The 13,321-nt window shown below is 61.3% G+C and overlaps 1 protein-coding gene across 1 annotated transcript; it reads right to left on the minus strand.

The window, feature by feature from the left end:
* Positions 1–377: 377 nt before the first annotated feature.
* SLCO4A1 (solute carrier organic anion transporter family member 4A1) lies at positions 378–12,605 on the minus strand. The gene is made up of 11 exons (XM_081149236.1): positions 11,745–12,605; positions 11,304–11,394; positions 9,901–10,022; positions 9,438–9,549; positions 5,727–5,881; positions 4,292–4,487; positions 4,042–4,207; positions 3,768–3,940; positions 3,443–3,507; positions 2,930–3,078; positions 378–1,260 (listed from the first exon to the last, which is right to left on the minus strand). Exons 1-11 carry the CDS (start codon positions 12,556–12,558, stop codon positions 1,096–1,098), a joined length of 2,208 nt encoding a protein of 735 aa, XP_081005362.1. The 5' UTR covers positions 12,559–12,605; the 3' UTR covers positions 378–1,095.
* Positions 12,606–13,321: the final 716 nt, after the last annotated feature.

A 13,321-nucleotide genomic window follows, 5' to 3' on the forward strand; every position in this document is an offset into this window, starting at 1 on the left:
CATCTTGTTTTTTGAACCACACACGCACACACATGTGTGCACACTCACACACACACACACACACACACATACATGTGTGTACCCACACACTAGTGGACACACGTGTGCACACATGTGCACACAACATGTGTGCTCATACACTCTTCCTGCACCAGTAACAGTGAACAGAAGTGAGACCCAGGGTTGAGGACCCAGGTGGGTGCGGGACCCTGGAAGGAGACTCCTGTCATAAAGGGGGAGGGATCACTAGCGGGGTGAGGGGAGCACCCACCAGGAGGCAGCCCTCCGCAGACACAAAGACCCACACGAAGGGTGTGCCAAACCACCGAACTTTGCAAACTCACAGAAATAAAGCACACCAGTAGGGACATGTGTTTTAAATATTAAAATATATTTACACACACAATTTTGACTGAGGACACCAAGAAACAAACATCCCGTGAAAGTTCGACATCCTCAGGCGGTCCTGCTGAGCGAGCGCTCCACCCGCCACTCCATCAGGTAAAAAGATTTGAGAAGTAAGTGTTGATGCAGAATGTGGGTCCGTAAATACGTGCTCCCATCCCGCCGTGGGCAGTGCGGCGAGGACAGGAGGCAACAGCAGGTTTGAACAGGGAGAGTGCACCCGGGAAAGGGCATCGCTCGGGCCTCCGTCCAGCAGGACAGAGTAGTCAGAGGCCCCAGCCTCCCACCGGGCGGCTCCTCATTCATGAGAACTGAGCACCAGAGGTCGAGAGCAGCAGCTGGTCAGCTGCGGAGGCCGCCAGCTTCACGCGTCAGCACTGAGCCCCGAGTCAATGCCGTCCGGCCACGTCCACCAGGAAAGGCCACAGTGTGAAGGCCGGGACCAGGGAAGCGGAGGCTGCGCTCCGCCCACCGGGAGAGGGGTCAGAGGCAGGGTGGGCCCGGGACAGGGCCGCCTCCCACCTGGAGTGCATTCCCTCTTCCTTCTGCCTTCCAGCCTCAGACACGAGCAGCCCCCGCCGTGAGCCCCCGAGGAGCTCATGGATTTCTGAAGTGTCCTCGCACTGGGCCGGGAGAAGCTGGCCGGGGAGTGTTGAGTGCTGGCCCAGGTCCCAAGCGGGTGGGTGGGCGTCAGACATTGCTCTGGAGCTGGAGGTCTGAGGGGGCACCCTGGAGGTCCGTGGGGTGGTCGGAGGCCGAGGACTGGCTGGGCAGAGAGGCTTCCAGGCCGTGGGGAGACCCAGACAGGGACTTGTACAGGACGTATGCAGTGGCAAAGAACAGGAAACCCAGCACCTGGGGAGAAAGGAGCTGCTGGACCCCTGGAGCTGCCCATCCAGGGGTCCCCACCTGGCCCCGGTTCCTCTTGGGGCTCTGAGGATGCCTTGCTCTGGCAATAAGACCCCCTTTCCTGCATCGCCAGTCCCCAGCAGGGACACAATAGTATCAGCGAAGGAATTAGCCATTTGACTAAAAACAAAGGCACCAGATAAGGGGGAGCTGAACAGTGTCTCTCAAAGATATATCTAAGTACTGATCCCCAGAACCTGTGAAAGGGACATTTACTTGGAAACAGAGTCCTTGTAGATGTAATTAAGGAACTTGGGACGAGAGCATATTGGAGGGGTGGCCCCCAATCCAATGGCTGATGTCTAGTAAGAGAAAGGAGACAGGGTTTTGACACAAATACATGGAGGGGACCCTGTGTACATGGGGGCAGAGATGGGGTGATGAGTCTATAAGCTAAGGGTTACTGGCAGCCCCAGAAGCTGGGGGACAGGCCTGGGTTGCAGGGTTGGTTCCCTCAGAACGCCCAGAAGGAACCAACCCTGAGACACCTCGATCTTGATTCTGGCCTCCAGAACTAACAGTAAGTTCCTGTTGCTTTAAGCTGCCTTTGTTGTGTGGCCCTAACTCGGAGCTGGTCAGCACACAGGACCCACAGGCAGCCTTGAAAATGAGGGTGGAGCGTGTAGGCCGCCTCTATGCCCCTGTGTACCTCTGACGCACGGACGCTGGTTTTAGTGGAAACGCCCACCGTTTTTCCTGGAGCATCCCGTGGCTGTCGGGCCTGAAGCCACTTCGTCGCAAAGTGATTGAATGGAGTGGTGTTTAGGGGCACAGCTGTCTGCACCCCCTGCTGAAATTAGCACACGCTCATAAGCTGTTCCTAACCACGGGTTCAGGCTGGCTGGGCGGAGGGCACAGGTTATCACCTGGGCAGACAGGTGTCCCGGGGACCAGCCTGCTCCCCGGGGAGGGCATGTCTCTTTAAAATCAACCCGGGCTCTTCTCCAGAGCCCCACAAATCTCTGCTCACACTTGGCTATTTTTACGCTAATCCGCAGGGAGATAAACCAGGGCCAGCTAAGGCCGCCTGTCTTTGAGGCCCTTCAGGAAAAGCCTCCTGCCAGCGGAGACACTCTTCATGACCAACCCTAGGATTTCATGCTATTTGGAAGGTCCTGAGTCTTCTCCTCTAAAGGGAAGACACACAAAGCACCGGGTCTGGGCTTCACACGGGAGCACGTGCCGAGAGCTGCGGCAGGAGTTCCACGCACAGCACAAGGCACAGGCGGGCGGAGAGCTAGGAAGGCACCGCAGAGTCACGCTGCTCAGGAACCCAGCTCGCCGGCGGGCCTGAATGGTCCCGGGGCTGCCGGGTTTTACCCTCTGAAGCCTTAGCTGCCAGAGCCACAGGGCACACCGCCAGGCTGCGATGGCGAAGTCCCGGGAGGCCGGGGAGGGGCTGCTCCTGCCCTGTGGTACCTGCATGCGGGGCCCGTGACTTGGGCCTGCTCTCCCACAGTCACCTCCAGGGTCCCAGTGACAGCTCTAGATGGGGAATGATCTTCAGCCGCCGGGCTTCGCTGTTGGAAGGTGCAGTGGAGTGCCCAGACCCCCCACTGCCGGAAGATCCCAGGCTCCTCCCTCAGGGCTGTCCCCTAGCAGCGCGCCTGCCCACCTTGTACACCAGCCCCGCGACGAGCATGTACCGGCTCATGGCCTCGTTCTGGTACAGGAAGCAGGAGCCCTGCTGGCCGCACTGGTCCTGCCACAGCAGGCATGCCTTGTCGATCACCCAGCCAAAGGCGATGGGCCCCGGGATGCCCCCTGCAGAGACAGGCCCGCTCAGAACCCCAACATGCCCAGGCTCTCAGAAAGGGGACCTCAGCCACTGGTGTTCCCAAGGGGTGCAAAGGGGGCCTAAGTGTTCTTCTCTGGGGACTGGGCTTCAGGCCAGGACATTCCCCAAGACCTCCGACCCCCACAGAGCCCTCCTATTAGTGAGGAAGGCACCCTCTGGGCAAAAAAATGACCATGGGTCCCTCTAGTGGACAGTTCGGGAATGGCGTCCTTCCCCAGGTGGGCACAGCCTTGCGGGGATGTGCGCCAGTTGGGTGAGGAGACACCTGCCAGGTGCCCTTGTGCAGGGAGCACCCTGCCCAGCGGTCTGCGGCCCCCTCGCTGCAAGTACCTAGAGTCCTAACAACGATCCACTGGATTCCCAGCGCAAAGGATCTCTGCTGGTCACAGACGCACCTGAATAGGAAAAGCACAGCGTCAATGCCCAGGGAAGTGTGGCTGCCGCCAAGTCACACCCCCGAGCCCGTGGCCAAGTCCTGCTGCGCTCCTGGCCGCATCGCCACCTCCCCAGGTGGAGAGCACCTCAAAGAGGCGCGGTTCTTTCTTGCCACTGCTTTGGGGGACCCGGCAGGGACCCCACGGGCTCTGCAGAGCTCCACCTGAGTGTGCTGCAAGGGAAGGTTCCGGACCAGAGCGAAACCCAGGCCCGTGCTTACCGTAGAGTTGCCGTCAGTGCGGGAATGCTGCTGAGGAATGTAAAGATAATTACAACGAACATGGAAACCAGAAGGAAGGGCTTGCTCAGGCAAGCTGAGGCGCATTTCCCTGCGGTAGCATTGCCAAAACCAGAGGAAAGATTCTGAAGGACACACCTACAGTCTTGGTACACCTGAGGAGCGCAACAACAGCGCTGTTACAGGAGGAAGGGGCAGGGGCCCTCCCAGGGTCCAGGGCACGGACGGATGGGGCGCGGGCAGGGGCAGCACTCACCTTCTGGCCGCCCGGGCCAGGCGCGGCCACCCCCAGGCACCCCGCATGGCAGGGGGAGTAGTACAGGAGGCTGTCGGAGCCGCACACCGGGCTGTAGTGCTCCGGCCGGCAGCTGCAGGCGGCGTTGCAGGCGGCCGTCAGCTCCAGGCGGCCCTCGGCCAAGACGCTGCAGGTGGGAGATGCAGGCGGTGGGCGGAGGGCAGTGCCAGAGGCCTCGCCCATGAACCCTGACTGCCATGTGGGGCCTTACCTGCCATTGTAGTGGGTGGTCACACCTGCCATGGGCACATTGGGGCAGTGGGTGAAGAAGACCAGGATAGCCAGCAGGCTGGTCAGGGAGCAGGTCAGGCAGAACTTGATGATGCTCGAGCCACGGAGCTTCAGCTTGTTCACAAAGAAGCCGCCCAGGAAGGTGCCGCCCCCGCCCGCCGGCACCACCAGGTACCCTGTGGGAGAGGGTGGGGCTCAGCCAGGGGCTCGGGGGTGCCCTGATCCTGCTGTGTCTTACTATCCTGACCTCACAGATGGGGAAACAGAGGTGTGGAGCCATCCCTGCCCAGTGGCAGCGCTGGGCTTGATGTGTGCCAGGGCCTAACCAGAGCTCTCTGTTGCTGCCCTGCCACTGGGGAGGAGGAGAGGTCCATGGCACCTGCCCCCCACGGCCTCTGCCCAGTGGGGGGACATTTGAAGCCTGTGGCAGTGGCCATTCAACAGGAAGTTGAGGTTAGTTGGCATGGGCTCCCAGGATGGGAGTGGGGCTTCAAGGGGCAGTGGGCAACCTGAAAGCCCCCAGGACTCAGTGGGCCCATCTCTTCAGCACTGATCAAAGCCAGCTCTGCGGGTGGGAGAGGGGGCACCCCAGAGGACATGGCTGTTCCAGGAGGGGGCATCAGTGCAGGGACAGGGGGCCCCAGTGGGGAAGGGAGGCAGTTGTTGTGCGTGGGGGTCTGGAGATGTGGAGTAGGAGAGGCAAGGAGGGGAATCTTGGGGCATTAGGAAGAGAAAGGGGGTGGGGTTCCAAATCTGATGGCCCCCTCGCATGCCGGGGCTGGATTGGCCTGGGTGCTGCTCGGATGCTCCCCGTCTTGCACACATGGCATTGACCTCGTGCCCTGTGACCACCCCTCCCCTGCCAGGCGTGTGCTCAGCAAGGCCGAGACTGCCCCGCGGGAGGAGGGGTCTGAGGAGGGGCCACAGTCTTCTGGGAGGACTAACCTGCTCTGGCCACAGAGTACCTACAGCTGGGCAGGTCCAGCCGCATGATCCTCTGAGACCCTGGGACACTGGACGCCAGCTCAAGGTGATGACGCAGGCCAAGGCCCCGGGTGGTGGGGGGGGGGGCAGGAAAGCTGGAGCCCACCCTCACCCTCCCAGCTAGAGTGGGCTCCCACTAGGAGGGCAGCGTGGCTCCACGGGGCCCTGAGAGAGTGGTCAGCATGCCCTGCACACTGTGCCAGTGTGCCCAAAGCCTCGGGAAGGATGGTCCTGTTCATACTGTCCGATCTGTGAGCACACTGCCTTGTCCACAAGCCCCTGACTCTCGCTCTGGAGCTCTCCCTACCTGGGTTGGGCCACACGGGGAGCGCACTGTCTGCTCTTTCTAGAAGATGCTCTCAAAGACCCCTTGTTCATCTGAGAATTACCGAAAAGGCTGAGGACCCCCAAGATTCAGGGAGTTTTCTCACCAAACAAGGTGGCGGCTTCAGAGGTGCTCAGGCTGAACTGTGACTCGAGGAACTTGGGGCCAAATGTGGACATGCCGGAGATGAGCGTGGCCTCAGTGGCCCCAGCCAGGCAGAGCAGGATGAACGTGGGGTTCTTCAGGAGGAGCCAGATGGAACTGGGCAGGGGAGGGGCAATGGAGACCAGAGAGAAGAGGCAGAGGGTCAGAGTGGGCCACAGCCAGAGTGTAAGGAAGTCACAGTTCCTGAGGCCATGGCCCTTCCCACCTGAGTACATTGAGCCCCAGTTCTTTGAGGAACAGAGTGGGTTGTCAACGAGCTGGGAGGCACCCACATTTACTCCAGAGGAAACAGGAGAGTGTGTGAGGCTTGGCTGTGGTAGGCAGGGAACTGGCACCAGGATTCTGAGCTTGTGGCTGTAAAAACTGCTGTTGCTGATTACGGAAGCACCTTATCATTGCCTTGGCCAGAGTTCAGGCTTTGGTGTGAGGAGAGACCTTGAGTGACCCATGTCACTGTTTAATCACCTCTGGGGATAGCTGTCACCAAGTTCTGGACTGGATGAGTCCCCAGGACAGGGGAAGGGGGAGGGATGGGGCACTGAGGGTGAGGGTCCTTCTTAACCAGCAACCAGTGGGAAGGGGGACAGGAAGCCCTGTAGATGTGGAGGAAGCAACCCCTCCTAGGAGCCCTGGGTGGGCTTGGCTGGCTCCCCAGCTTTGCTTTGTGTGCCCCTGGGGTAAAGATAGGGGCCTGAGGACGGGTGTTGGTGCTGGTCCCATGGGACCTGGCCTGCTGATTCCCTGGTGGACCTGACTAGACCCCTCTCTGAGGACTACGTGGACTCAGAGCCCTGCATGGCCTGGGGCCACTCAGCCTCGGGATAGGCCGTGGGGTGGAGGGAGAGGCTGAGGCCAACTTCGCAGAATGATTATCAGGAGGTGGGGTGTGGGCTGTGAGCCGGAGATGCAGGCATCACCCTGAACCCCTCTGCGGAGGCATCCCCGGGTCACAGCGCGTTGGGCTCTGTGCCAGGCCACGCCTGCTCGAGGGGTGAGCACAAAGGCTCTGAGGGCCAGGCAGTGGGAGCAGTGTGGACCTGCACTGTCAGGAGTCGGCAGCGTGAGCACCTAGTGTGCTGTTCAAGCGTGTGAGACGCTCAGAGACTGGGAGGGTGTCACAAGTGCCCGGCCGCAGTGGCTCGGCTGGTTAAGCATCGTCCCAGGCCCTGAAAGGTCGCCAGCTCCATTCCCAGTCAGACACATGCTTGGGTTGCGGGTTTGATCTCCAATTGGGAAGCGTATGGAAGGCAACCACTCGATGTTTCTCTCTTTCTCTCTCTCTAAGCACGTCCTCAGGTGAAGATTAAAAAAAGTTCCCACCCTGGCTGGTTTGCTCAGGAGAGTATCCACCCTCAGGCTGAAGGGCCTCGGTTCGTTTTTGGCCCAGGGCACGTGCCTTGGTTGCAGGCTTAATTCCTGGCCCCAGTTGGGGGTGTGGGGGAGGCAACCCATCGATGTGTCTCTTTCACATGGATGTTTCTCTCTCTCCCTTCCCCTCTCTCTGAAAAGCAGTGGGAAAGATATCCTCAAGTGAAGGTTAAAAAAAAATTCGTGAGTGGAGCTGAATGACAGCAGTGAGGGGAGCAGAGCTTGAGATGGAAACAGAACTTACAGCCACGGCGGGTCTGGGACTAAAGCTGGCCCGGCCTCCGCGGCAGCCAGTGGCCCAGCTCGCGTGGCCTCACTCCGCACCTGGTCTCCCACCTTCCCGGTCCCCTCAGCCCCGGTGGGTGGCAGGGGTCTGGGCCCAGCACCGAGGTTACGACCCTGTCCCCAGAAGCGGTGAGGGGCTGGGGCTGGGACAACTTCACTCTCATACACTGACAACTAAGCAGATCCTGTAAGTGACTAACATGGGACTGATGTGGGACTGATGGCGTGGCTCTGAAATGGCTCTGTGTCCCCGTCATGGGCTCCCTGGGGCAGCTGAGGGCTGCTGCATGGAGAGCAGGGGACGCTGTGCCTGCCCGGCCCCAAGAGCCACAGAGCCCACGCCACCCTCACACCAGCACTTGTCAAAGCCACTTGGAACATGGTGACTCTCAGACGCCCTTCGTGGCGAGGACACAGGAGCCCTGAGTAAGGCTCTGAGCAGCAGGAGCGTGCAGGGCGGCCACAGTTCGCCTTGGTGCCCTGGCCCTCGGAGCAGGCGGCTGGGGGGCCGACGAGTGAAGGACACCCCCACTCATCTTTTCAGGCAGGAGTGACTTGCCCAGCTTAGCTCCGAGCAGCCCTCACAAGGCCTCCCAGGGGGGAACCTGATCCCTGCATGAGGGGCTTTCTCACTGAGAGTAGGAGGCCGAGGGCGAAATGCCAGCAGAGTGGCTGGTGGGTGGTGGCTCTGGGCTGTGAGACGCTCCAGAGACTTCTCCACTGGGCACAGGTCCTGTGTGTTCATTGGGAGGGACACCGGGTTGTGGCCAGTCCCTCACGGCCTTGTCCAGACCTGCCCAGGCTTCAGGGCTTTGGCTGGGCAGGAAGGTGACTCTCCCCAAGGGCAGGCAGACTTCATTTCTTCCTCTAGCCTGCAGGACACTTGACTGAAATTCTTGGGTTGAATTTGCTCAGAGACCAGTCATGACCTTAACAAAGGACACCTGTTCCAGGATTTTTTTACTACCAGCAACTCGGGAACTGAGCCTGGGCACACGCTTCTGACATCACCCACAGTCCCCTCGGCCACTGAGCACCAGGCTGTGGACGGGCTCAGCGCCCAGCACTGCCCAGCTCGGAGCGGGTGTCAGGAGACCATGCTCCCGCCCCTGGCCAGTGTCACCCTGCCCCACCTCGCCTGTGTGGAGGCACCCTCCGAATGGGTGGCTCTTTCGGGTGGTCTAACAGGAACTGGGAAGGGTAGAGCAAAGCCCTAAGTGGGGTGGAGATTGCCCACTCCTCCACCCTCCACACCAGCCCGGCTGCCCTGGAGGCTGCCCTTGGCCCTGCTGCCCCTTCGCCGTCCCAGACAGGCACTGGGCACACTCCTACCACTAACAGCCCCAGCCCTGTGGCCAGGTAGACGCTGCTGTTAATGGGCTCAGGATAATGCAGGGGTGGGTGGGCACTGGGTGAGGCCAAGCACTCGAGCTGGGAGAGAGCCCCATGGAAGGCCCAGTCCTGTGAAGAGGGGCACCGGGCAGCCAGGAGCCCCAGGCCGCATGTCCGGCTGAGAAGCCAGCAGCCCAGGGCTCTGTTTGTGAATGAGGGTAACCAAGCAAGACCACGTCCCCCACAGGGAGAGGGGACAGTGGACAAGATGCGCACATGGCTGGGGGGGGGGGGCAGGGGCAGTGCTTCGAGGGCATGGGGGGACCGTCCCTGGGACCCCGAGGCAGGAAGGGCGGCACCAGCCCGGCGCCTGTGGCTGTGTGCAGGGGGCACCTATTGAAATGGTTGGGGGATGCAACAGACTGAGGGCCTGAGCCCAGTTAGGGGAAACTCGTGGGGAATGGCCTGAGGGTCAGTTGTGTGTCCCTAGGGACCAGAGGTCATGGAGGGGGCTTAGGAGCTGTGCGCTCGCCATGTGGCCCGGAGTGTCACTTGGACACTTCTAGTTTGAGGCCAAGACTTAGTGTGTGTGAGACCCCCAGAGGGTCTTCAGGACACACGGGCATAGAGAGGCATGTGGCGGGTGACCCCCCCCCAAGTTCCTTACAGAGGCAGGTCTCTGATGGTTTTCCCGAAGTCGGGGCTGCCGGCTGCCGTGCCGCCGCTCTTCTTCAGCTGGTATGTTTCAGAGGCTCTCATGGCCACGTAACGCTGGGAGCCTGGAGGGACACAGACATCAGTGAGAGGCAGGGACCCAAGGCTCGCCTGGAGGCCCGCCCTTGTAGGATGGGGACCACTGTGGGACAGAGGGCGCAGGGATGACCCATGGTGACAGGGGTCAGACCGAGCCAGCAGCACAACCTGGGACCAGAGGGGAAAGAAAGGGTGCTGCCCACACCCCACTGAGGCAAGCCTCTTCCGTGGCCCCGGGGGGAGGGGATGCACGGCTGGCCAGCCCCGCCCTGCCGGGTGGACGACCTGCCGCACACGAACATCTGGACTCTCCTGTGCTTCTCAGCAGCCCACAGGCCCAAGAGGGGCTCGCACCCTGGGGGGGGGTGTACACCCACCTGGCAGCTGCCGTGGGTAGCCGAGGATGGGGACCGCAGTAAGGAAGGCAGCGGCCCCAACACCCAGGAAGCCCACCCACCAGGCACCGACCCACAGCGGGCTCTCAGTGGTCAGCTCGGTCCTGTGGGAAAAGACAGTGAGGTCAGAATCCAGGACACCTGAGCTGGCGTCCCTTGGCTTGCTGGCCCTTGCAGTCCAGCGGGAGGGTGTAGAGAGTGAGGGACACGGCCCCACCTACCTCCTGCACTGCACAGAACGTGCACATTTGACACCCAATTTAGTCAACCTGAGGCCACAGGTGGCATTTGTACCAGGTAGAGCACTAGAAACCTCGACGAGAGGCGCACCATCTGCAGAGAGAGTCCAAGGGGTAGCCAGCGGTGCCCGCTGTGCTTCTCAGAAGGCGACAGGAAAACCACACAGACGGGTGACCGCCATGGAGGCAAGGCCACGGCCAGAGCCCGTGAGATTGGGACGCCCTTCCTTCTCCCCTCCCTCTTGTCTCTCTGTCTCTCTCTGTCTTAATCGCTGTCTCTGTCTCTCTCCTGCTCAAATTTACAAAAACTAGTATCATGAACAAATATACAAGGAACAGAAGAAAAACACTTTGATGTAACAAGTACAGATCTGGGCTCTGATCCGGTTCCTGGCACAGAGCCCCTTAATTCTTTGCAATTTCCTGGGTGACAGCAGTGTCTTTTGTTTGAATGTGGCCACTCTTGGTGGGTCCCTCGAGAGCTTCTGAGGGGGGCTGGTCACCAGAAAGACCAGCCATGAGGTTAGCGAGTTGGAACTTTTAGCCCCATGCCCAACCTCCGGGGAGGTTGTTGACCATCAGTGGCCAATGAGTTAACCAACCACGCCTACGAAGTGAGGCCACAAAAACCCGACAGAAGGGAGCCCAGGAGTTCCTGGGGCTGCACCTGGAGGAGCTGGGAGGTTGGCACAGAGAGGGCACAGAGCTCCACCCCTTCCACCCCACACCCCACGCTCTCTACCATCTCCCTGTTCCGGAGCTGCTTCCTCTAGTGGGTAATGGGCCCTCCCGAGGTCTGCGAGCCACTCACGCAAATTACTGAGACGAGGAGAGGCTGTAGGAACCCCCGAGTTGTGCCCATTGAACAGAACTGTGGGTAACATGGCGTCTTTTCTGGGGTGGTCTTGTGAGACTGAGCCCTTAACCTGTGGCTCTGTGTGGATGCCGGGGAGTAAGTGTCAGCACCCAGTTGGATTTGGGACACCCAGCTGGTGGCCGGGGAATTGTTTGGTGTGAAAAAACCCACAGAAAACGACCTCAACCCACAGACGCTCCACCTCACACCCCGCCCTGGGGGAACGGAGCCTTCTTGCGTGGACAGTGTGGCGCTTTCTGTGCCACGAGGAGAGAAGCCCGCTCACTCACCGCTGGCCAATTTCCGTGTAGATGTTCAGCAGGGCGCCTCCGATCAGGTAGCCCGCCGCGGGGCCGAGGATGGCCGCCGTGTAGAAGATGGCTGCAAGGCAAGCAGGGCCGGTGGGCGGCTGGGGGACGCGGTGGCACTCAGAAGCCACACGGGCCACCTGGGGGAGGCCCTGCCCCACACCCGCACCTGTCTACCCTCTACCCGGGGACACCCCCTTAAATCAGGGTTTTCACCTCTGCAGCCTCTGTGTCTGAAATCTGGCCGGGGACAACTTTTTAAAGGGATTTTAAAATTTTTCTCTCAAAACCAACGGCACATGCCACCGGGACTCTCCCCTCACCTAGGAGCACTGGGCCCATGCGTGGTCGACAGGAAAATCACAAAAGCGGCTGGGCGCCGAGCAGGTGCCCCCATGCCCCCGGCCCGCCGGCCCCACTCACCGATGTAGACCGGTGAGTAGCTGGACTTGACGTTTTCGTCCAGGAAGGTGACACCCAGTGTGTAGAGCGGCGTGGCACCCGCGCCGTGCAGGAACTGGCCCAGCACGAAGACCAGCCGGTAGCCGGACAGGCTGGAGGCGCGGCCCCCGCACGCCACGCTGCGGTTGGCCGGGCACGTCCCGAGGCCCTCGTCCACCTCCACCTCGTAGGGGCCGGCGGTGAAGTGGGGCAGCGCGAACACCAGGGAGCCGGCCCCCATGACCAGCACGCCCCAGCCCAGCCAGCGGGGCTTGTGCCCGATGCCCCCGAAGTAGCCGACAAAGGCGAGGCAGAGGCAGGCGGCCAGGTCGTAGGCACTGGCGATGAGGCCGCTTTGGTAGCTGCGCAGGTCGTAGCGCCGCTCGATGGAGGTGATGACCGTGTTGATGAAGCCATTCACGGTCATGCCCTGCAGGAAGGAGGCCGCGCACAGGAAGACCAGGAAGGCCCGCGGAGTGTTGAGGGCCTGCAGGCATTCGGGGGCAAAGGCTCCCCACCCGCACTCCGAGCTCCGGGGCCCAGACGAGTAGCACGACGCGTGGGCCGTCCGGGGGCTGTGCTTCTGGGCCCTCGGCTCACACAGCGGCTGGCTGCAGGAGTCCAGGGGGCTGTGGGTGGTGGCGCACAGGGCGCCCAGGCTCAGGGGTGAGCCCAGAGACCCCCGCCTACTGGGGGGGACGCGGCCATACCCGTCATCCAGGGCCGAGGGCGGGCTGGGGAAGACCAGCTGCGGCGTGGAGGGGAAGGGCTTGTCCCCCATTCCGTGCTGGGGCATCTCAGCTCAGGCAGTGGGAGGGCCGGTGCTCCAGTGGCCGGTCTGTTCTGTGAGAATAAGTTCTGCTGAGCAAACTTGGGCCCACCCACAAACACGGTAACACCTCAGGAACATCCCGCACACCTGTCCCCTGGGGCGCGGACAGCTCTACCTGCCTGGTTGGTACCTGGTCTGGTGGGGCGACTCTCCCAGACCAGCCCTCTCCCCAAATCCAGGGCCCCACCTGGACCCGCATGCAGGTAGCACATCTTGGCCACGGCTGGGCTGGTGGCCGGGCACCTGCCTGGCCTGGTCGTAGGGCAGCACCTGCCTAACTGAGGCCTCAGCGTGGAGATGACACAGCAGGGCTGCTGGGCGCCCAAGGAGCCCCTGGACCAGCCTGGCCGCACTTTTCCAGCTCAGCTATGAGCTCTGGCATTTGCAGCTGCTGGCACCCAAGAGCCTCCCATGCTGAGCTTCAAGCTCAGCCCTCGCTCTACTTAAACTCTCCCTGCTAGCTTTCTGTGCCTTTAGTGTGAATAAGAAATTCACCTAAGTCCAGAGTTTGGGAGGCATGGGAAGTGAGGAAGGGGAGACGGCAGGGCATGGACCCCTGGCCCCTGATGTCCTTGCTGACAAACCGGGAACCCTGCAGGGTGACGGGAGCGGGGACCCAGGTGGAACCTCACCCAAGTCTGGGAGGTAGGTTTTGCATGAAGAGAGATTGGGCAGCACCAGCCCCCCAGCCTCCCGCAGCCCTTCCTGCGGCAGCACAGCGACCCCA

Source organism: Miniopterus schreibersii, assembly GCF_964146895.1.
Source record: "Miniopterus schreibersii genome assembly, chromosome: 10".
Classification (NCBI taxonomy): Eukaryota; Metazoa; Chordata; class Mammalia; order Chiroptera; family Miniopteridae; genus Miniopterus; species Miniopterus schreibersii.

Bases quoted from the DNA above. Each gene is read 5' to 3' on its own strand.
- SLCO4A1 (XM_081149236.1), bottom strand. From the start codon at position 12,558: ATGCCCCAGCACGGAATGGGGGACAAGCCCTTCCCCTCCACGCCGCAG. The intron at 5,882-9,437 runs GTAAGGAACTTG...TCCCCTGCCCAG, and splicing joins ACCATCAGAGACCTGCCTCT to TTCCATCTGGCTCCTCCTGA. The intron at 4,488-5,726 runs GTGAGAAAACTC...CCTCTCCCACAG, and splicing joins TGAAGCCGCCACCTTGTTTG to GGTACCTGGTGGTGCCGGCG.